The 23,633-nt window shown below is 39.7% G+C and overlaps 1 protein-coding gene across 1 annotated transcript in view; it reads left to right on the top strand.

The window, feature by feature from the left end:
* The window catches only part of HERC5 (HECT and RLD domain containing E3 ubiquitin protein ligase 5), a 68,724-nt gene that overhangs the window by 41,833 nt on the left and 3,258 nt on the right, over positions 1–23,633 (top strand). Inside the window, exons 15-22 of the mRNA XM_011990763.1 lie at positions 5,770–5,857; positions 6,639–6,768; positions 7,605–7,715; positions 9,637–9,807; positions 13,458–13,601; positions 14,596–14,762; positions 20,676–20,742; positions 21,655–21,725. Of these exons, the coding sequence (XP_011846153.1) occupies positions 5,770–5,857; positions 6,639–6,768; positions 7,605–7,715; positions 9,637–9,807; positions 13,458–13,601; positions 14,596–14,762; positions 20,676–20,742; positions 21,655–21,725 (949 nt within the window). The remainder of the gene's footprint in view (positions 1–5,769; positions 5,858–6,638; positions 6,769–7,604; positions 7,716–9,636; positions 9,808–13,457; positions 13,602–14,595; positions 14,763–20,675; positions 20,743–21,654; positions 21,726–23,633) is intronic.

Raw genomic sequence — 23,633 nt, 5'->3', positions numbered from 1 at the left:
TTGGTATTTTCAAAATTTACGTCAATGGAATACATGCTTCTTACGCTCAGTGTTGTTTTATAGATTCATCCAGATTAATGCTTATGGCTATATTTCATTAATTTTCACTCTGCAGTATAGTTCATTGTATGAATATACCATACTTTGCTTATCCATTCCAATATTGACAAATGTATATGCTGTTTGCAATTCTTGTGGTTTTTTTTTTTTTTTTTGGTCTTGTTGGGAGTTCCTCTGTGAGAAAACATTGCTGCTATAATACATTTTTGCTCATATCTCTTGGTGTTATTTTGTCAAGAGTTGGTTCTGGTTTTCATACCTAGTTCTAGAATTGATAAGCTATGGATATGTGTGTGTTGCTCTTTCCTGGTAGTGACAAACTCTTCTAAAGCAGTTGGACCAATTTAAATTCTCTCCAGGAGATAATGAGAATTCCCGTTGCTCCATTTTGAAAATATTTTTGATACAAAATGATACCAAATTATGTTTTTAATTGTATTTCCCTGGTTCAAATGCGCTAGAGCATATTTTCATGTTCATAATTGCAGTATTTGTTTCCTCTTCTGTGAAATGCCTGTCCTTGACTTTTGTTCATTTAAATGATGTTTGACTTTTTCTTACTGGTTATAGAGTTCTTTTATTTTGGATACTACTCCTTTGTCAATGGTATGTGTTGCAAATATGGTATCCTAGTCTTTTGCTTTATGTTGTTTTTTGACAAACTCACATTCTTAATTTTATTGTAGATAAATTTGTCAATCCATTTCTTTTTACTCCTTGTGTCTTGTTTTAAACTTCTTTTCTCCTGTAAAGGATTTCGATTTGTTCGAGACAGGTTCTCCCTCTGTCATCCAGGCTGGAATGCAGTGGCTCAATCTCAGCTCACTGCAATCTCTGCCTCCCGGGCTCCTGTGATCCTCCCACTTCAGCCTCCAAAGTAGCTTGGACTACATGTGCAAGCCGCCATGCCTTGCTAATTTTTGTATTTTTTGTAGAGATGGGGTTTCACCATGTAGCCCAGGCTGGTCTCGAACTCCTGAGCTCAAATGATTCACCCACCTCAGTCTCCCAAAGTCCTGGTATTACAGGTAAGATCCACTGTGCCCGGCCAATATTTGACTTTTTCTTACTGCTTATAAGAATTATATTTTGGATACTACTTCTTTGTCAGTGATATGTGTTGCAAATGGTGTATCCCAGTTATAGTTTGTCTTTTGCTTTTACGGCGTTTTTTGGCAAACTCACATTCTTAATTTTAATGTAGATAAATTTGTCCGTCCATTTCTTTATATAATTTTACTCCTTGTGTCTTGTTCTAAGCTTTTTTTCTCCCATAAAGGTTTTAAATTATTACCCTAAATCAGGGGTTGGCAGCTTTTTTCTGGAAAGGACCAGATAGTAAATATTTTAGGCTTTTTGCGGCATGTGGTTTCTGTCACAACTGCAGCTACTCAGCTCTTCAGGAGTAGCATGAAAGCAGCCACAGGCAATACAAAAATGAATGGTCATGGCTATGTTACCAGTGAGACTATAAAAATAACAGAGGGCTAGATTAGGTCTTTAAAACTGCCCTAGGTAGTCTTCTAAGAGGACAATAGCCAAGGCCAGAGGAAGAGTATAAATGGAGGCCTATATACCATATGTCTGATATTTAAAAGGTTAAAAACCTGTCTAACAAACTGTTAATAAAATACACTGTCCTCCTTCTTTGACAAATAAACCTTCATAATGACAGGGGAGGCCAGGTTTGAATTTAGAAATCTCAGTCTTCTTAAAATTCTACATTGAAAAGTGGCGGCTTTCTGGGTTTGATGGCTCATGCCTGTAATCCCAGCACTTTGGGAGGCTGAGGCAGGCAGATCACAAGGTTAGGAGTTCGAGACCAGCCTGACCAAAATAGTGAAACCCCGTCTCTACAAAAAATACAAAAATTAGCCAGGTGTGGTGGGCGCTCCTGTAATCCCAGCTGCTTGGGAGGCTGAGGCAGGAGAGTCACTTGAATCCAGGAGGCAGAGGTTGTAGTGAGCCAAGATTGTGCCACTGCACTCCAGCCTGGGTGACAGAGCAAGACTCCATCTCAGAAAAAAAAAAGAAAAGAAAAAAAGAAAAGAGAAGTGGTAGCTTAAATGCAGCCCTCTGCTCTTCTTTTCTTCTTGGTTTTGTCCCACACCAGAAGGCGTATCACATGCCCATATGTGGACACCTCAGCCCATATGTCTGAGTTCTATCCCACCTCCCACCATAGACCCTCCTTAGCCAACCCTGAGGCTGGAGGGTCTCAGTTGTGACATAGTTCACTCTCTAGAGACCAAGCAAGTGGAGAGGCCTGTGCCAGAAGCAGGCCTGGAACCATTTGAACATGGAATCCCAGGTCCTGGGTATATGTAGCCCAATCTAGAAGGGGATGTGTGGGCTGAAAATAGACAGATCCCCCTGGCCCTGCAGACCCCTTATTCTGGGGGAAGAGGCTTGGCTGGAGGAGAGCCACTGCAAGAACCATGGTCCTAGGGCAGAGGACACTCTTGTCCAGGTCTAAAGGAAATACTGACTTTAGCTTTGCATTTCACAATTTACTGTTTAATGCAATTAGAAACTTATTGTAAATTTATTTTTATTATTTTTAATATGAAAAAGTTACCCTAGCACCACTTATTGAAATGCTGCCTTTTCTCCATTGATAGGCAATACAAACTGTTGTGCATCAAGTTTCCATGTGTGGGTTTCAATTTTGGGTCCTTTTGTACCATGAGTCCACTATACCATGGGTCCTTTTGTATGGCTGTACATTAATTGTTCATATCTAGTAAGAGAAGTACCCTAGCCTTGTTTCTGAAGTGAGTCTTGAATATTTTTGGCATATAAATTTTGCTAAAAATTTACCATATATATTTCTAAATTGCCTTGTCAGGTTATATACAGAGACACACACACACACAGTCTTATTGAGAATTTGATTGGAATTACATGCAATCTATATTTAATTATTTATATTTCTGTGTTTCACTATATTGACATCTTTACTATTGTGAATCTTCATAGCATCTACCTCTCCACTTATTGGTTGTCTTTCAGTAAAGTTTTGTTATTTTACTATTAAAGTCTGTTTAGTCAAATATATCCCAAGACATTTGCATTTGTTACACTATTATAGTATCTTAAAATTATATTGTCTGTTGTTGGTGTATAGGAATGCATTGATTTTTGAATATTAATTTTTTTTTTATTTTTTTCTGAGACAGAGTTGCCCTCTGTTGGCCAGACTGGAGTTCAGTGGTGTGATCTCTGTTCACTGCAACCTCCACCTCCTGGGTTCAAGTGCTTCTCCTCCCTCAGCCTCCCAATTAGCTGGGATTACAGGCACGCATCACCATGCCTGGCTAATTTTTGTATTTTTAGTTTCACCATGTTGGCCAGGCTGGTCTCGAACACCAGGCCTAAAGTGATCTGCCTGGCTCTGCCTCCCAAAGTGCTGGGATTACAGGTGTGAGCCACTGTACCTGGCCTGAGTATTGATTCTTATATTCAGCAAATTTGCCAAATTCTCAAATTTGCCAAAATTTTGAATTTTTTATAATGTTTTCTTTTTCCAGTCCATATATATTTTATTATTTTCCTTTGTCTTGCTCTAGCTAGGGCTTCTAATATGATGTTAAATAGAGGTGGGGTAAAAGTGAGTACTTCTTTGTGATTTTAAAGGAAATTTTTTTTCATGGACTATTCTTAGTTTCCAAAGGAAATGCTTTTAGTATCATTTACTTATAGGGGTTTGTTGTTGTTGTTTTGAGTCGGAATCTCACTCTGTGCCCAGGCTGGAGTGCAGTGGTGCAGTCATGGCTCACTGCAGCCTTGACTCAGGCGATTCTCCTACCTCAGCCTCCTGAGTAGCTGGGACTACAGGCATGCACCACCATGCCCAGCTAATTTTTTCATTTTTGGAGAGACAGGGCCTAACTATGTTGCTCAGGCTGGTCTTGAGCTCCTGGCCTCAAGTGATTCTCCTGCCTTGGCCTTGGTCTCCCGAAGTGCAGGGATTACCCGGGTGAGCCACCACACCAGCCCTATAGGCTTTTTTTTCTTTTTTTTCTTGAGACAGAAAAAAAAAAGCCTGTTGCTCAGGCTGGAGTGCAGTGGCACGATTTTGGCTTACTGCACCCTCTGCCTGCTGTGTTCAAGCTATCGTTGTGCCTCAGCTTCCTGAGAAGCCAGGAATATAGGCACATACTACCCCGCTCGGCTAATTTTTGAGTTTTTAGTAGAGATGGGGTTTCGTCATGTTGCCTAGGCTGGTCTCCAACTCCTGACCTCAAGTGATTTTCCCACCTTGGCCTCCCAAAGTGCTGGAATTACAGGCATGAGCCACTGTGCCTGGCCTTCTATTAGGTTTTTGAAAATAACCTTTGTAGGTTAAGGGTATTTCCCTCCTTTTAGAAATTGTTCCACATTTCAAATCTAATTGAATATTGACTCTCTTCTTTGAAATTCCAGTTATTGATATGTTGGACTTTCTCAGTCTATTTGGCATGTCCCTTAAGCTTTCTGTCATATTTTCTGTCTCATTGTCTCTCTGTACCCCATTCTGGATGGTATTTCTTCAGCCCTGTCTTCCAGTTCATGAATTCCTTTTTCAGTGATTTTGGTTGCGGTTAATACTACCTTTTAAGTTTTTATCTCAAGTATTAATGTTTTCCATTTCTAGATACTCGAATTTGTTCTTTAAATTGTAAATAATTTGCTCATTATTTATAATTTCTTTGTTCTTTTCACACTTCCCTTTTATTTATCTGAATATATATGCCTTATAACTCAAGTATCTGAAGTCTTTGCAGGTCAGTTTCTGCTGAATCTTCCTCCTGGTGTCTTTATCCTCATGTATTTTGTGATTTGTGTATGTGTGAGAGCTGTCCGTTTTCCTTGGAACTTTATCTTTTGGAATTACCTGAAGACTGGCTTTCTTCACAGAGAATTTTCTTCTGCCAGGCTCCTGGAGATACCACCAGTTTGGTAGTACTTTACATTTTTGGCTTGAAGCTTTTTAGAATTTGGTGGTAAAGTTGAGGGAGAGCTCTTTTGTAATTATAGATCCTATAGGGGACAATTTTTCCCCAGCTCAGCACCATTTGAACTTGGAACAGTTTGCCTTGTGGTCCTGGGGTCAAGGTGGAGGTAGAGTGATTGATATGGCAGTGGGGGAAAGAGCTTATTCATTTCTAGTTCATCCTTACCTGATGGTTTAACCCTTTTGGGTCTCAGACTTGTGGGGATAACTTCTCCTATGGACTCCCTAATTTGAACAGTCTGGGCTTTGCCTCCTTTCCCCAAAGCCCCAACCATTGAAAATTGAAGTTTACGTTCACCAGGTTGGGCAGATGCTCTCAAGGCAAATGCCACTTTCATTTGGTTTTTGACCTGATTATTCCATCTACCTAAAAAATCAGTAATGCCTTTAAACATATGTGTTACAGCCTTTCCTGTATTTCTAGGTGTTTTCAGTGGATCCGGGTACCTAATATATCATACTGTTGAAGAAAAAAACTGCCATATTATTGAAAAACAATGGCTATTTTCAACAGTTTTATATTTTTTATTTTACAAAAGGGAAAGGCTAATGACAAATAATTTGTGTTTTGAAAAAATGAGAAATTTATTGAAGAGCTCTGGGAAGGTGTATTCTAACAAGCTTTTGCTACTTACAAAGAGAATCACAAGAAATACTGAAGCAGCAACAAAAGAAATCTTCAGGGGATCCCGCTTTGTCCTTTGACCCTATAGATAACATCAGAATATTTGATATTTGTCAGGCTCCGCACCTCAGCAGGAGGCCACCAGGAACCATGAAGATGAAGCACCCATTTTCTCTGTGACTCTGGATATCTTGAGGCTAATAATGATAATGCAAGGCCAAGATCATCAGATCCAGAGAGCCATAGTTACAGGGTGAAACAGTCTCACCAGGCTTTGGGTGGTAGTACTGGGAGGCCTGGAATATTTGAGGTCTGGATGAGAGTCAATAAGAACATTCTAGACACATGGTTTCAGTGCATATAGCCAAGATGAGTTTTTAGAAGACCACCTGAGAGTAATTTATTTCAGGATAACGCCCATCCAAGTCAAATACTAACAGTCACTAATTCCCGAAGTGTCTAGTGTCATTATTATTCATTGTCTTCATGACATGCCAGGGTGTTCATGTGTCTGTCATAATAGTCATAATAACCCTGATCATATCATATGGGATGGAGGGTTGGAAAATTTCCTCTCGGTAGGGGAATGTTCCACAAATGCCTCAGCAGAGTGAATGTCTATAAGGTGGTATATTATTAAGTCCTGAAGACTAAGACCTGAAGAACTGGACCCCAGAGTACTTTGGGATATTGCGTTGTTTTTTTTTCTTTGGATTGAAAGTTCTTTAAAATTTTTCTATGAATTAAAAATAACTAGAAGTTTATCATTATATCATCAATCTCTACTATTAAATCTTAGATATTTATGTTCATGAAAATTTGGGGCTTTGGCAATGGAGGAATTGAATAGAATTTTATTCTGGTCATTATAAGGGTGTTTCATTTACAATTTAATTTGATAATCTAATTAACAGCTATTAAGCAAAATTGTCTTTAAATATAAAACTTTTTCACAAGTCATATTTTATTTAAGGTAAACCAGATGAAATGTCAACTACCTGAAAGTATTTTCCAAGTAGACGAACTCTTGTACCGTCTCAATTTTTTTGTAGAAGTATGCAGAAGGTGCTTGTGGAAAATGACTGTGGTAGGTATAGCATGTTTAAAGGGGGAAATTGATAATCAGTGAGTTAATATAGGCATTTCTTGTCCTCTGCAAAATTGCACAATAGAAATAGCAGGGCTTGTGGGAAACATTAAGACTAATCAAAATCTATGCAATTTTGTAGTCAGAGTTCCAGCGGAAAAATGATTGACACCTTGGGAGATGACTATGGGAATATGAAAAATGCACAAAAAGGAAAGGGTAGAAATCTATCTACACTGTAATTGGAGAAGGACTAGTGGAGCTCTGATACCCTTAAAGTGGTCATAGAAGGCAGTGAGACTCATTAGGAGTCAAGAGCCAAGACCTGTGGGTAGAGTGTCTTGGATGTAAGCACTCCTTTTTTATTTTCTGAAAATACAGTTGAAGGGCTCCTACTGCCAAGGTAGCAGCTGGCCCGAAGTCTCTCTTTCTTTCTCTGAAGGTTATAATTCTCTTTCTAGCACATCAACTCTTGCCCAGCAAAATTCATATGTGAGCTAACCAGCTACCCATGTTATATCATTCTCTGTTTACCAAATGCAACTGAGCTTATTCACATGGCAGAAACTCAGGTTTCAGCAGAACAGAGTCTTTGGGAAAGCATCCAAAGAGTATAATTAATTGCTAAATTAAATGGGCACTAAACATTCTCTATATACCTTTCATTGATACATATAAAACACATTTTCTACTACTAGTACTATGGACCAGTAATTTGGATTGCTTTTGTTGGAAGTACTGAGACCTTATACCATCAGGGATGTAAGGCTGTGAGGTAAAGTGTAAGGTTTCTCTGTCCTTTAACTTATCAGAATTGTTGTCATTTCCATTTTTAGGACACTTCAGAAAATGCAGGATGCTGGGTCATATTCAGTCGCTTTCCATTTATCTTTAATCATCTGTCGAAAATTAAACTACTACATACAGACACACTTTTAAAAATAGAGGTATGTATGCCTATTTGTCTTCATTAGCATAAATCACATGCTAAGTGCCTTCTTAATCATGCAATATTTTGGGGGTGATAAGAGAACCACCTACCAGTGAAACCAATGGTTGTGGCATTCAAGCAGCTTACACTCTAATGAAGAAGGCAAGGCGGCAGACTGTCATAATTTGGATCATCTTCACCTTAAGGCAAATTAGGGCCTTGGTAGCAAGGGATGGAGCTTGGTCAACTGGCCTAGTTGTTGGGTTTTTACCTGAAGTTGGCAGTGGCAGCCTGTAGTCTTCTGAATAGTACTCAAAGAGGTATAACAGACTTGGGCTTGACTAGCACCTATGTAAGGAGGCACAATCTAATGAAAAGATATGGTAGCAGGAATAGAGGTGGCCGAGGATTCCTGAAATTAGGAGCCCAATAAATGGCTACTACTCTGTGATGGTGCCATAATAGAGGTTTGTACAGATTCCCCCTTTTCTATATATGGTACTGTTACTAACTGAGGTGGTTATGTTTGTAGCTACATCCAGCAAAGTGGATGGATATCTTATCAAATGTTAACAAAATATTTTACTGCCAAAGTAGTAAAATCGGGCAATTGAAAATTCCCAAGGAATTGTATGAGATAATCCCTGCCTCATTGCAATTTTATAAGGATTAAATTTGTTAATACAGGTAAAGCATTTAAAACTGCCTCACACAAAGTACCGAAAGGGTTGGGTATTATTATCACTTTTACATATGCAGACATATGTTATATGTATGTATAACATTCAAATATATGTCCTTAAAGCAGATAGTTTAATATAATGCATTTACCATAATAAAAATGGGAAATTGATTTATGAGTTCTGAGTATGACGATAATGAAATATTTAACAAAGGGAAATCAAAGAAAAAAAGATGAAAGAACTTTGTTTTGCTTCAGCTCTGACAACCTATTCTCTCCTGATTTTAAACAAGGTTCCAGAGATAATTTTGTAGAAGTAATATTTGACTACTCCTTTTTCTGCTAAAAGCATAGGCTTTTTTTTTTTTTTTTTTTGAGAGCGTCTCCCTCTGCCGCCCAGGCTGGAGTGCAATGGCATGATTTCGGCTCACTGCAACCTCCACTTCCTGGGTTCAAGCGATTTTCCTGCCTCAGCCTCCCAAGTACCTGGGATTACAGGCACCTGCCACCACACCCAGCTAATGTTTGTATTTTTTGTAGAGACAGGGTTTCACCATGTTAGCCAGGCTGGTCTCGAACTCCTGACCTCCAGTGATCCGCCCACCTCAGCCTCCCAAAGTGCTGACATTACAGGTGTGAGCCACTGCACCCGGCCCCGAACCATAGACTTCGGTGACCTAAAATTGCCATTTGGTTTCTGAATGGACATTCTGTCTGTCTCTCCATCTTTCCCTCTCTCTTTCCCCGCTTGTCTCTCTTCGATTAACTTCTTAGGTAAATTCTCCCTTAAAATCTCTTGTCTAGGTTTTTTTTCTTGGAATAGGCTCTTTGGTGACATCTCTCACACCTGGATTATTTTCCTGCAGCCTTTTTGCTTTCTAAGCATCTGAACTTCTCTTCTGAATGAGAAAGCATCATGTTGCAGTGCACTGTTTCAATGGATACCAATACATCTCTCAGCTTGTTAATAAGTAGCTTTGGTATCTTATGCATTAGTAGTTGTGTGTATAGGAGAAAGTGGTCTGATAAAACCTGCAGTTGGTAACTTACTTGCTCATCCAGGTTGGCTCCACAAAGGCTTCGATTCTTCAGGTCCCTGTATGTTATCATTTATCTTCAGTGGTGCATATAAGGTTCTTTTCATAAAGGTGACCTGCACTTATAAGCAGAACCAGTTTATTCTGCTTTCCAAATTTTTACTTAGAGAGGGCCAATGGTAAAATAAAGTGTAATATTTCTGTTTCTGTTTTCCTAGGGTAAAAAACATAAAGCTTATCTTATGTCGGCAGCAATTGAGGAAGAAAGAGAGTCTGATTTCGCTTTGATGCCCACGTTTAATCTAACAGTCAGAAGGAATCACCTGATTGAGGATGTTTTGAATCAGCTAAGTCAATTTGAGAATGAAGACCTGAGGAAAGAGTTATGGGTGAAGTGTAATTCTCACTTAATATTTTTGATGCTGAGAAAAGAAAAACATAAAAAAAAAAGTAACAAAGGGTTTCATAGGAAGTTATCTTCCTTTGCCACAGAGGTTGTTTATTTTAGGGTTCCTCTGATTCCCTAGTTGCCTTTGAGTTTTGGGTGATAGCTGTGGGCACTCATTGAGCATGTTTGGGCTAAGAACAGCAGGCAAAGTGGTTGTTCTCCCCACACCCTGCTCAGATAGATAGTTCAGTGTTGGCCCTAAGAGGTACAGTCCCTTCTGAGGTCTGGCCTAGCCTGGCTAGCACCACCCTTGAAGGGTTTCAATGAGATGGTTAGCATAGAGGAGAATTAAGGGGTTGTTTCTCTTCTTATGCAATAACCTAAATTGGCACAGGCATGGTGACCCACACCTGTAATCCCAGCACTTTGGGAGGCTGAAGCAGGTGGATCACCTGAGGTCAGGAGTTCAAGACCAGCTTGGTCACCCTGTCTCTACTAAAAATACAAATATTAACTGTGTGTAGTGGTGGGCATCTATAATCCCAGCTACTCGGGAGGGTGAGACATGAGAATCACTTGAACCCAGGAAGCAGAGGTTGCAGTGAGCCAAGATCATGCCACTGCACTCTGGCCTGGGTGACAGAGCGAGACTCTGTCTCAAAAAAAAAAAACCCGAAAATAATAATAACCTAAATTGCTTTGTAGAAAAGAGAACTTTCTCTTAAAATCCCACAGTTATTTTGGGGTATAATTGCAGATTTGACCATGTTCGGAAGATCTTGTAACTGATTTTTTCTTTAATTACCATATAATTTGTCTTATTAGTAAATATTTGATACCAAATCATAATGACCAGTAGATCTTTTGAGTGCTGTCCTTGTGGCAAGAACTGTTGTAAGTGCTTTGTACCTAATTTTTTAACCCTTTCAGGAACACTATGTGGCAGATTCTGTTTTTCCCTCATTTTACAGATGGGGAAACTGAGGTACAGAACTATTAGGTAACTTATCCAAGAGTAACCCAACTGATAAGCATCAGAGCCAGGATTTGGGCCCAGCCATTAGGCACTAGACTTTCTGCTTAATCAAGACAGATAAAGATTGACCTGATAATATTAGTAAATGGAGTATTTTTGATTGGGGACCCTACTTTATCACTTCTACTCAGATTAAAGAAAGATTGACTTTACTAAGTCTCAAGATACCGATGTAAAAGCATATCGCACCCGGACACAGTGGCTCATGCCTGTAATCCTAGCACTTGAGGAGACCGAGGTAGGCAGATCACCTGAGGTCAGGAGTTCGAAACAAACCTGACCAGCGTGATGAAACCCCATCTCTACTAAAAATACAAAAATTAGTTGGGTGTGGTGGCAGGTGCCTGTAATCCCAGCTACTTGGGAGGCTGAGGCGTGAGAATCACTTGAACCCGGGAGGTGGAGGTTGCAGTGAGCCAAGATTGCATCACTGTACTCCAGCCTGGGCAACAGAGCAAGATTCTGTCTCAAGGAAAAAAAATATATATATTGCAGTTTAAAGTTGGCATTTCCAGGTATTTTTGCACACAGATAATTGTATAACTCTAATAAACTCGTTATGTGATTCTATCCTTTGCCAGTTAGTCCACTCGATTATTTGAGTTCCACTTTTATATATCGTTCATCCAGTTTTTAAATGTGGGTACAGCATTTGCCATCTGCAGGCTCTGTGTGAGGTATTTTACATGTATGACCCCTGTAATCTTTCTGATAATCATGTGGGAAAACAGGCTTTATGAGATCAGGCAGCTTGTCCTTAGTAAGAAGAGGGAGAAGGGTTTGACACTTGGTCTTGCTACAGAGATTTTTAATATTTCACCAAGAGGAATGGAAGAGGCATGCATCTAAATAAAGAAACTGGTAAGAGGAGCTTTCTGGAGATGCTAGTAGAACATCTGGGTAGAAATGTTGAACAGGTCTTTGGAAGTGACTGTCAGTCAGGAGAGAAAATACACTAAATCTGAAGGTTAAATATCTACGAGTGGTAAACAAAGTTTACAGAGAAAATGAGCCTCCAGGGAAAGAACAGAGAGAAAGGACAGAAGTGTTAGGATAGAACTGTTTGCAATTCTGGTTCTAGAAGTTAAACTAGCAGGAAAAAGAAGACAGAAATAAAACCATGAAGAGTGCTTCATAAGCGAAAGCAAGGGAGAAGAGTCTGTCAAGAAAAAGGACACGATCAGAAGTGGAAAATGAGTTAACGAAATCAAGGAGATGAGATATGAGAAAAAGTTCTTGGAGCTTGGCGATTTACAGTTCTTGGTCTTCTTGGAGAGACCCATTTAAGTGGAGAAGTGGGTTTGGAAGTTGGCGTGTATCTCTGAAGTTTGGCAAGAGTAGAAGGAGCCCATGTTGTCTGTATTGGAGGCAATATGTTGGGATTTTTTTTTCCTTTTAAGGTTAAGGGGGACCTTAATATTTTTGTAAATGGAAGTGAAAGATTCCAAGAAAAGGCAGGAATGGAGGGGTAACTGAAGGAGCAAAGATGGGTTATGATAGCATCCTCTTGGGAGGGATTGGTGTCAGCAGTAGGGGTGCAGCCTCAGGGAGCAGACAGCCACTTCAGCAAACACCTTATGTGTGCTCTGGTTTTTTGAACATCCTGAATTTTTTTTTTTGTTTATGTGTTTATTTATGAGACAGAGTCTCACTCTGTTGCCCAGGCTAGAGGGCAGTGGTGTGACGTCGGCTCACGGCAACCTTCGTCTCCCGGGTTCAAGTGAGTCTCGTGCTTCAGCCTTCTGAGTAGCTGGGATTACAGGTATACATCACTACACCCAGCTAATTTTTGTATTTTTAGTAGAGACAGGGTTTCACCATGTTGGCCAGACTGGTCATGAACTCCTGACCTCACGTGATCCGCCCACCTTGGCCTCCCAAAGTGCTGGGATTACAGGTGTGAGCCACCACACCCGGCCGATTTTTATGATTTCTTTCTGTTTATTTTTATTATATATACTTGGATCTGATGACTATAATAGTGATGCCAGTTGAGGTCAGTTTAGTGGTAAAAACTTTAGGCTCTGGGGTTTGACCGACATAGGATTAAATTTAGGCTGTAGGCCAGGTGTGGCAGCTCATGGTTGTAATCTCAGCACTTCAGGAGGCCGAGGTGGGTGGATCACTTGAGGTCAGGAGTTTAAGAGCAGCCTGGCCAACACAGTGAAACCCTGTCTCTACTTAAAATACAAAAAAATTAGCCAGGCGTGGTGGTGCATATCTGTAATCCCAGCTACTCTGGGGACTGAGGAAGGAGAATCACTTAAAACCGGGAGGCGGAGGTTGCAGTGAGCCAATATCAGACCATTGCACTCCAGCCTAGATAACAGAGTGAGACTCCATCTCAAAAAAAAAAAAAAAAAAAAAAAAAAATAGGCTGCACCACCTAGCTGTTGTATAAACTTAGAAAAGTTATTTAAATTCTTGAGGCCGCATTATCTTATAGAATTAATGTAGCGCTTAAATATGACAATATATAAGTAGGATACTTACTCAGTGCCTACCAAATACTTGGGTCTACAATTAATGTTAACTATTTACTGTTATTAAATGAGACTTCATGTATAGCAAAATGGAGCCCTGGAAGTGATGTATTATTTGCTGTGTTTCCTCAGGTTTCATTTAGTGGAGAAATTGGGTATGACCTTATAGGAGTTAAGAGAGAGTTCTTCTACTGTCTGTTTGAAGAGATGATCCAGCCAGAATATGGGATGTTCATGTATCCTGAAGGGGCTTCCTGCATGTGGTTTCCTGTCAGGGTAAGTTCCCTTTTCTTCGCTTAAGGTATTTTGTGACAGAAAAGTACATCTTAAAACATAGAAAATTAGTTTGTCTAGATTGTTTCGTGTTAGGTGAGGAGTTATGGATATAATTGTGGAGATAATCTATAATTCTAATAAGGTGATTATTTTTTTAAAATGGAGTTTCCTTTTCCTGGGTTCCCATATCTGTCCACATAGAACTCAAGCAATGTGTTTTTTTGATCATTTATATAATGCATGGATTAAAAAGGAACCCTCTTTTTTTTAGGTAGTCATTCTTTGTGTCAGTTCTGTTTCCCCAGTGAATTTGAAGACAAAGGCTGTGGAAAGAAATTGTGAAAACTAGTTTATAAGGATTACTGAACCTAATGTATTTTTATTGCTGGTATGCTTTTAGGAACTAAAACTGTGGCAGAGATTTATTTAGTTGTTTGTTTCTTTTGTTTTGCTTTGTTTTTGAGACAATCTCACTGTCACCCAGGCTGGAGTACAGTGCCATTATCTTAGCTCACTGCAACCTCCGCCTCCCAGGCTCAAGCCATTCCCGCCTCAGCCCGGCGGATTACAGTAACTGGGATTACAGGCTCCCACCACCATACCTGGGTAGTTTTTGTGTTTTTAGTAGAGACAGGGTTTCACCAATTTGGCCAGGCTGGTCTCAAACTCTTGACCTCAGGTTGTCTGTCCACCTTGACCTCCCAAAGGGCTGGGATTACAAGCGTGAGAGTGGCAGGGATTTAAATTGACTCAATGACCAAATATTAGGTTGGTGCAAAAGTAATTGCAGGTTTTGCCTTTACTTTTAATGGCAAAAACTGCAATTACTTTTGCACCAACCTAATATAAGCCCTAAACATTCTTATCTCAGGCTTTAAATTTTTCAATTTGAGATTTGATTTTATGAAAGAGGAACAAAGATTTATTTAATATAAATATTTCATTGTACTGGTAAAAACTCATAATACTTTAAGATTTTTTTTTTGCTTTTCAGCCTAAATTTGAGAAGAAAAGGTATTTCTTCTTTGGGCTTCTATGTGGACTTTCCCTGTTCAATTGCAATGTTGCCAACCTCCCTTTCCCACTGGCACTGTTTAAGAAACTTTTGGACCAAATGCCATCATTGGAAGACTTGAAAGAACTCAGTCCTGATTTGGGAAAGTAAGTAAACATAGTTCCTGAGGAAGGACTCTATCTAACATATATTTAGGCAAATATTTAAGTACACACGCTTCATTATATTTTCATGTTCAACAGCAGCATTAGGTACTTCAGACTAGTTTTAACTTTGACAAGAATTGTTGGATGATAATTTCGTTTTCTAAAATTAGGAAATGTTGATTATTCCCTTAACTAGTCTTCAGTGTTTGCATTAATATTTCAACTTTTTCTGTGTAGGAATAGTCATGCACAGAGCACAGGTTACATACACCTTGGTGCAAAATCTACTAGTGATGTTTATGTTAAATGTTGTTTCATGTCATCACCTTTAAAATGGAAACTTATCTCTAAGTTAAAAGACAAGCCACCACCTCACCAAAAAATGGCAACAGTAGGAGGGTTTTAATATCCTTGCTGTGTAAAGCATTCCTACACATCCATAAGAAGTATTCACAAAGTATCCAAGAAGGCAACCTGGGAAAGAAGCAATAGAAATGCTCCTCAATAAAAATGTCTTCAATCTCACCAGTGCTCATAGAATGCCTATTAAAGTAAGAGGCTAATTTATACTTCAGGTTGACGGTGGTTTGAAGTGTTGATGCTGTATAGTATTAGCAAGCGCTTGAAAACTTTCATTTTAATTTCAGGTGTTATTAGTGGAAATACAGACTGGTACTCCTTTTCAGAGAACAGTGTGGCAGGACTTAGCAAAATCAAAACATGTTTGCCTTTTCAACCCAACAATTCTACTTCTAGACATTTAACTTTCAGAAATACATAACCAGGCAAGGATCAGTGTACAGTAATATGCATTATATTTATAGTTCATAATATAAAGACTCCCTAAATGTCCTTCACTAAGGGAATGATATATTTTTGGTATACTTATGCAATGGAATACTACAGGGATTTTTATTTTTATTTTTTTAAAGAGTAAGAACAGGCTAGGCATGATGGCTCATCCCTGTAACCCCAGCACTGCGGGGAGGCCAAGGCAACTGGATTGCTTGAGCCCAGGAGTTTGAGACCAGCCTGGCCGACATGGGGAGACCTCATCTTTACAAAAACAAACAAATAAAAAACAAAAATTAGCTGGGCATGCTGGCACATGCCAGGAGGCACACCTCAGGAGGCTGAGGCGGGTGGATGGATTGAGCCCAGGAGGTCGAAGCTGCAGTGAGCCATGATCATACCACTGCACTCCAGCCTGGGTTACAGAAGAAGACTCTGTCTCAAATTAAAAAAAAGAGTAAGAACAGTAATATGATTCTAGTAGTAGTATCATCCCTCTTGTACAGATTCAGAAACTAAAACACAGAGAGATTAGATAACTTGCTTAAGGCCCCATAATGGCAGAACCATGATCTGAACACAGTCTGGCACCAGAGTCTGTTAATCATTTATACTAACTGTACTAATAAGGAAAAAAAAAAAAATCAAAAGCACAAGATTTAGAAAGAAGATAAATTTGTCATTTTTATTTTACTGGAAACATCGAAGATAACCTAAATAATCTGTATGCCTCAGAAGACTGATAAACTTAATTAACAGTGTACATGAACTAAAAGATATTTATATTTGTATCTTTGTTTCTCAAACTTTTAGGTCTTAAGATTCTCTTAAAAATATTGACTCCAAAGCGCTTTTACTTAGGTTGGTTATATCTGTCAGTATTTACAGGATTAGAAATTAAATATTTTAAACACAGGAATACACAAATATCTGTTAGCTATCAGAGCATTCCACAGTATCATATAGCTTTTGAAAACTCTTCTGTTTACTCACAGCAGAATGTGAAAAGAGGCAAATAACATCTTAATAATGTTATGAAAATAGTTTTGACCTCATGAACTCTGTAAAGGCCCAAAGATTCCCAATAATTGCTGGTCTGGCTCACATTTTGAGAACCAGTGATCTCTGTGTTCAGTAAAACTCAATTTTAATCCCAGGAGGCTTTTTATTAAACTTGACAACCTGGTTCTAAAATTTATATGGATGAACAAAGGGTCAGGAATAACCAGAAATAATTCTCAAGGCAAATAAGGATGGAGAACTTGGTCTGTCAGATATCAAGAATTATTAGAGGCCAGGCGTGGTGGCTCACGCCTGTAATCCCAGCACTTTGGGAGGCTGAGGCAGGCGGATCACGAGGTCAGGAGATTGAAACCATCCTGGCTAACACGGTGAATCCCCGCCTCTACTAAAAATACAAAAAATTATCTGGGCATGGTGGCAGGCGCCTGTAGTCCCAGCTACTCGGGAGGTTGAGGCAGGAGAATGACATGAACCCAGGAGGCGGAGGTTGCAGTGAGCCAAGATCGCGCCAGTGCACTCCAGTCTGGGCGACAGAGTGAGACTCCATCTCAAAAACAAAGGAATTATTAGAAAGCTGTATTATTTAGGACAGTATGATAGGTTTTCCAATAGAACAGAAGATAGATCAGAAATGGACCCATGCCTATATGGAACTTTATTAGAGGTGACATATTTGATCAAGGGGAATAGGAGTACTAAATAAATGGAACTGGAAAAAAAAAGTGGTATCTGTCTGGGGAAAAAAATGAAAGTAGATCCTTGTCTTATACCATACATGATAATCACCTCCATGTGGATGAAGGATTTAGATATTAAATGCAAAAATCATGAAAATACAAGAGAATTACATTTCTCACCTTTGAGATTTCTTAAACAAGACATGCAACGTACCAACATTAAAGAGAAGATTTCATGCAATAAGATTAAAGAACTTCTGTGTTCATCAGGAGGGTGTTAGAAAAATGCAGAAGGGAAGGTGCTGTCAGGATCTGAATGTGTTCCCCAAAAATTCATATTTTGAAGCCTAATCCCCAGTGTGGAGCCCTCATGAGTGGAATTCATTCCCCTATGAAAGAGGCCCAAGGGAGCCTATTCGCCCCTTCCACCATGAGAGGATACAGAGGGCACCATTGAAAAGGAATGGGTCATCACCTATTCCCTTTAGATTCAGACACCGAATCTGCTGGCACTTTGATCTTGTACTCCAAGCCTCCAGAACCATAAGCAATAAATTTATGTTTATAGATTACGCAGTCTAAGGTATTTCGTTATAGCAGCCTAAATGGACTAAGGGACTTCTTGCTACCAAGAAGTGTGGTATTGGAAGCAACTTCGGAACTAGGTAATGAGTAAGTAGTGGAAGAGTTTTGAGGTGCATGCTAGAAAAATCGTGTATTGCCCTATAGAGCAGTTCTGGCAAGGGCTCAGAAGAAGAGGAGACCTCTAGAGAAAGCCTCGGTCTTCTTAGAGATTACCTAAGTGGTCGTGATCAGAATGTTAGTATAAACATAGACAATAAAGGCAATTCTGATGAGGTTTCAGATGGAAGTGAGGAACACACTGGAAATTGGAGGAGAGGTGATCCTTGTTACTGTATAAAGTGGCGAAGAATGTGGCTGAATTGTGTTGTATCCTAGTATTTGTGTAAAATAAGATTCTTGACAATGAAATAGGATATTTGGCAGAAGCAATCTCTAAGCAAAGTGGTAAAGGAACAATATGACTTTTCTTGACTGCTTATACCAAAATGGAAGCAGGGAGAATTATTTACAGTGGAATTTATCATTAGAAAAAAAGCTGAACTTAAAGATTTGGAAATTCTCAGCCTGGCCATGTTGTAAAGAATGCAAACGTGTTTTGAAGAGAGCACCAAGGGTGTGGCCAGGTGACTCTTTAATAAAGAGATTAGTGTGGATGGGTGGAAGCCTGGTGCTGTTCATCAAGACAATGGAAGAATGACCCCAAAGGCATTTCGGAAATCACTGGGGGCTGTCAGTCCCATCATAGGCCCTGAGTGCCAAGGCCTGGAGGACAGAACTATGTCAAGAGTGGCTTTGTGTACCCACAGGACCTGGACATTTGATGTCCAGTGCTGCCTCAAGTCCCTACTCATTGCATTCTGGCACAGTGCTCCTCAGCTGACCCAGGTGTGACTCCCAGTGGCCCCAGGTATGGTGTGGGTCACAGTGGCCGTCCCATCAGAGGGCACAGGTGGTAAACCTTGATGGTGGGCAGGCTGTGCCATCTCTACTGGCACACAGAGTGCACAAGCTGTGGGGCCTTGGCTTCTTCCACCTAGATATCAAAAGATACTTCACAGAGCCATGGGGTGCCGGCAGAGAACTGGCACAGGGTTGAGGCCACTGTCAAGAGCCCCCACTAAGGCAGTGCCTAATGGAGTCATAGGAGTGAGGCTGCTCTAGAGACCCCAGAAGAGCCACCAGTGTGCATTCCAGCCTGAGGGAGAACCACAACCACCCAATACTAATGTGTGAGAGCCTCCAGGTGGGCTGTGCCCAGCAAAGCCATGGGTGTAGGGCTGCCTGGAAACTTAGGAGACCAACCCCAACCCCAGTGTGTCTTGAAGGTGGGACATTGAGTCAAAGATTATTCTCAAGACTTAAGATTTAATGTTGCATGCCGTTTTGAGTTTTGGACTTAATTGGGACCTCTTACCCCTTTCTTCTTTCTATTACTCCCTTTTGAAATGGGAATGTCTATCCTATGCCTGTTCTACCATTGAATTTTATTTCATTTATTTATTTTGAGACAGAGTCTCCCACTCTGTGGCCCAGGCTGGAGTGCAGTGGTGGGATCTGGGCTCACTGCAACCTCCGCCTCCCAGGTTCAAGTGATTCTCGTCCCTCAGTCTCCTGAGTAACTGGAATTACAGGCACATGCCACCATGCCTGGCTAATTTTTGTATTTTTAGTAGAGATGAGGTTTCACCATGTTGGCCAGGCTGGTCTCAAATTCTTGACCTCAAGTGATCCACCCACCTTGGCCTCCCAAATTGCTGGGATTACAGGCGTGAGCCACTGCACCTGGCCCACCATTGTATTTTAGAAGCACGTAACTTGTTCAGTTTCACAGGATCACAGCTGGAGAACAATTCACCTCCTTCCCCACAAAAACAACCCACAATGAATAAAACATGGTGCGTTACTTCACAATACAGTAATCTAAAAATCCAGTGGGGAAAAAAAATCAGTTCAGATTCTACCTTATCCCAGAGGCCTTTCCCAATGTCATGTATGCCTTCAGAAAAATGTAACTGTGCTCTTTTAAGCCTATGTGATTTCCATAGTTCTCTGGCTGCACATACCTCACTGTATTGTAGGTGAGACTCCCATCAGCATACCTCACCTTCAAGTCCCAGAGTTTATTGGCGGTAATATCTTAGTCTCAACTTTACATCCCCTATGCCTGCTACGGTAGGGGTTACTTAAATGTTTGTTGAATAAATATTTGAGTGAATGAGCAAATACAATGAGACATCATGTTATTTCAAAAGCATGTATAAAGCATCATAGGATGATAGGATGGAAATATTTAAAAATTGGTTACTGTCCATTTTGATGTGACCTCTATTCTCACAAATGCCCTGAAACTATTAAGGTAGTCTAATTTCAGGTATTTCTTAAGCTTGATGATATTGGGACAAGAGGTGCAGAGAAGGTCCTTTGACCCACCTCAGAGTTACTGATACCTGAAATTTAATATGAGACCTATTCTGTAAGTAAAGTTCAAAAGATTCAATAAAGGTTACGCCAGTTTGAATGAGTTCCACTGTCAGTGAACGTTAGAATCCTTTTCTAAATAGAAACCTACAATCATTAGGTAGGGAATTTAGGGTAAAGGGAAGAGAGCTGTGAAGCAGGCAGGCAGCCTGCAGAATTGCAGACAGGCTTCCTAAATTTGACATGTTTAGTTGAGGTCTGGCCCTGTTTAGATTATCAGTACATGGAGAAAGAAGTGCTGTGAACTATATCTGACCTCCTACCTTAGAATAGCTATACATTTGACATTTATTTTAGATGCTGTGTCTAGTGATCATGGTTATTACGTTTTTAAAAGCAAGATTATTTTTTTCCTTAGGAATTTGCAAACACTTCTGGATGACGAAGGTGATAACTTTGAAGAAGTATTTTACATCCATTTTAATGTGAGTAACAAAAGCAGATAACAGATTAGTTTTAATCTGATTAACCCTTTACATATTTAACTAAACATGTCTACTTTCACTTAAAAAAAAAAACTGGAAATAAATTAGTGAAAAAGGTATTGTTCTTCATCATGATCTAGGTGCGTCAGTTAGATTTCACTATGTAATAGCCAACCTTAAAACCTAGTGCCCTAAAAGAACAAATACAATTTTGTGGGTTTCTGAACTGGGCCGACTTGGCTGGGCTGGATGGTCTACAGCGGTGTCACTCACATGCCCAGTCATTGGCAGGCTGGTTGGGTTATAGGGTATCAGCTGAAACAGCTTGTCTCTGTTCTCTGTGGTCTCTCATTCTCCAATAGGCTAGCTGTGGCTTTTGAAGCAAGACTGCAGTCTTTATTCTTACATGGTGGCCTTAGGATTACAGAGAAGAAACGATAGCAAACCCCACCACACATGCTTCTGCTTCTTTCAGATCCTGTTGGCTAAAGTACGTCACATGGCCATGGCCAGATTCAGTGGCTGAAGAGATAGCCTCCCCCCTTGATTGGAAGTGTTGCAAAGCCACTAGGCAAAGGGGCAGGAGAACTAGGATGGGAAGAATTCGTGGCCATTTTTGTAAATCTACCGTACTGGGTCTATGCTGTATGAAGTGAATACTGAGATGTAGCAATTTTCCAATTAATTTGTTTAATTTGATCAGTTAAAATAAGATAATTCAAGCTTTGAAAAAATTTATTTTTATTCAGTATGATAGGGTGTAATTTTTTGTTTGTATATTCCTTGCTTTTATGATAAAAATATACATTTTAACACATTCTTGTTAAAAAGTATGCTCCAAAGAGTTTTTGTTGATGATAGATTATTCAGAATTATGTTGGAGATATTATGAGAGTTCATTTGTGGTTACAGGTACACTGGGACAGAAACGACACAAACTTAATTCCTAATGGAAGTAGCATAATTGTCAACCAGACTAACAAGTAGGTACAAAAAATGAAATAGTTGGTTTGTATATTTACTATTTTTATTTCACTGAGCTCTAAAAATTCCTTTTAGCTCTTTAATTTTTCATTATCATTAATCATTTTTTGCTAAGGCAGAGAAGTTGGTGTGTGTTGTATGTGTTTTGACGTATATATCATGGAGTCTATATTGTGGTAAGAAATGGAAATGGCTTTCCCAGAGAGACCTTTCTATTTCCTCCTGTCCAAAATTACAGCACCAACATCTGTCCCTCTTTATCCACTCACTCTGCTTTACTTTTTCTTTTCATATCACACATCACCTTCCTTTGGGGTTTATTTGCTTATTTATTTCTCATTGTTTTTCCCATGATAGTGAATGCGGCAGGGACTTGGTCTGTATTATTCACCACTGTATATTCAGTACCTAGAGTAGTCTACAGTGGTGCCTGGTACATTGCAGGCACATAGTAAGTATTTGTTGAAAAGGTTACTATGATATTTTGACTTCCCAACATCTTATGGAATGCCATTTAAAGCCATGGAGTTTGGGATTATAGAACCTTCCCTTGATAGTTGGTCAGAGATCTCTAGGAAGCATGCTGGCCTACATCACATCTTTTTCCACGATTTCTTAAATCTTTTTTTTTTTTTTTTAACTTTGTATTGAAATATAACCTATATAACAGAAAATTGCACAAGTCATAAATGTACAGTTTAGTGAATTTTACAAAGCAAACATGCCTATGTAATTACTGCCAGATCAAGAAATATAACATTTCCAGCTGTATAGTTGTGTATTGTGTGAATACATCACAGTTTATCTGTAGTATTTTTTTTTTTTTTTTTTTTTTTTTTGAGATGGAGCCTTGCTCTGTCACCCAGGCTGGAGTTCAGTGGCACGATCTCACCTCACTTCCGTCTCCTGGGTTCAAGCAATTCTCCTGCCTCCCAAGTAGCTGGGACTACAGGCGCTCGCCACCACGCCCAGCTAATTTTTTGTATTTTAGTAGAGTCAGGGTTTCATCATGTTAGCCAGGATGGTCTCGATCTCCTGACCTTGTGATCCACCCGCCTTGGCCTCCCAAAGTGCTGGGATTACAGGCATGAGCCACCACACCCGGCCTATCTGTAGTATTTTTGACCAACATAGTGTATTTCAAGTTTTGGACTATTATGAATAATGCTGTTGTGAACATTCTTGTATATGTGTTTTGTTTATGTGCAGGCATTTGTTAGTATGTAACTGGGAGAAGTGCTTGGTGCCTTGTGGTTTCCCCTTGCTCCATGCAGAGCAGGATCAGTCCTCCTGAAATTCATTTGGATATTGATATGGATGATGCCATATGTGTGCCAGAGAGTATGAAAATGTTTAGTACATAATGGGGCTTTCTGGGGAGAGCTGGACAGGCATCCAAGCTGATCTGTTTGGCTTAAGTGAAGAGAGAGGCAGGTGGCTTTAGTTTTTATGGTAGTTCCGGCATGGGGCCAGGGTTAGGGTTCTCATGCAACCCAGAGCACGCGTGGGGAAATTTAAGTCACACAGCCATCAGTGGGTACCCAGGGAGCGAGCCTGTGCTGTGCAGATTTGGAGGCAAAAGGGGAAAAAGGAGGAGGAGTGGTACTTGAAAGCTGTCAGTAAGCAAACATAAAAAATGGAGGCAGACTTTCATCAGTAGGGTACGACAGTTCTAATTGCTCTATGTCCACTCTAATAGTATTACTAGTGTTTTTAAAATTAGCCATTCTGGTGGGTATACAGTAGTATTTCATTGTGGTTTTAATTTGCATTTCTCTGATTACTAATGCTAAGCACTTTATATGCTTATTGGCTATTTGGATATCCTCTTTTCAGAAATAATTATTCCTCATCTTTAGTCTATTTTTCTGTTGCTTTTTATTTTCTTGTCAGTTTGTGAGAGTTCT

Source organism: Mandrillus leucophaeus, unplaced genomic scaffold, assembly GCF_000951045.1.
Source record: "Mandrillus leucophaeus isolate KB7577 unplaced genomic scaffold, Mleu.le_1.0 Scaffold381, whole genome shotgun sequence".
Classification (NCBI taxonomy): domain Eukaryota; kingdom Metazoa; phylum Chordata; class Mammalia; order Primates; family Cercopithecidae; genus Mandrillus; species Mandrillus leucophaeus.
The sequence above is the reverse complement of the archived record's forward strand: the minus strand, read 5'-3'. Positions and strand labels throughout refer to the sequence as shown.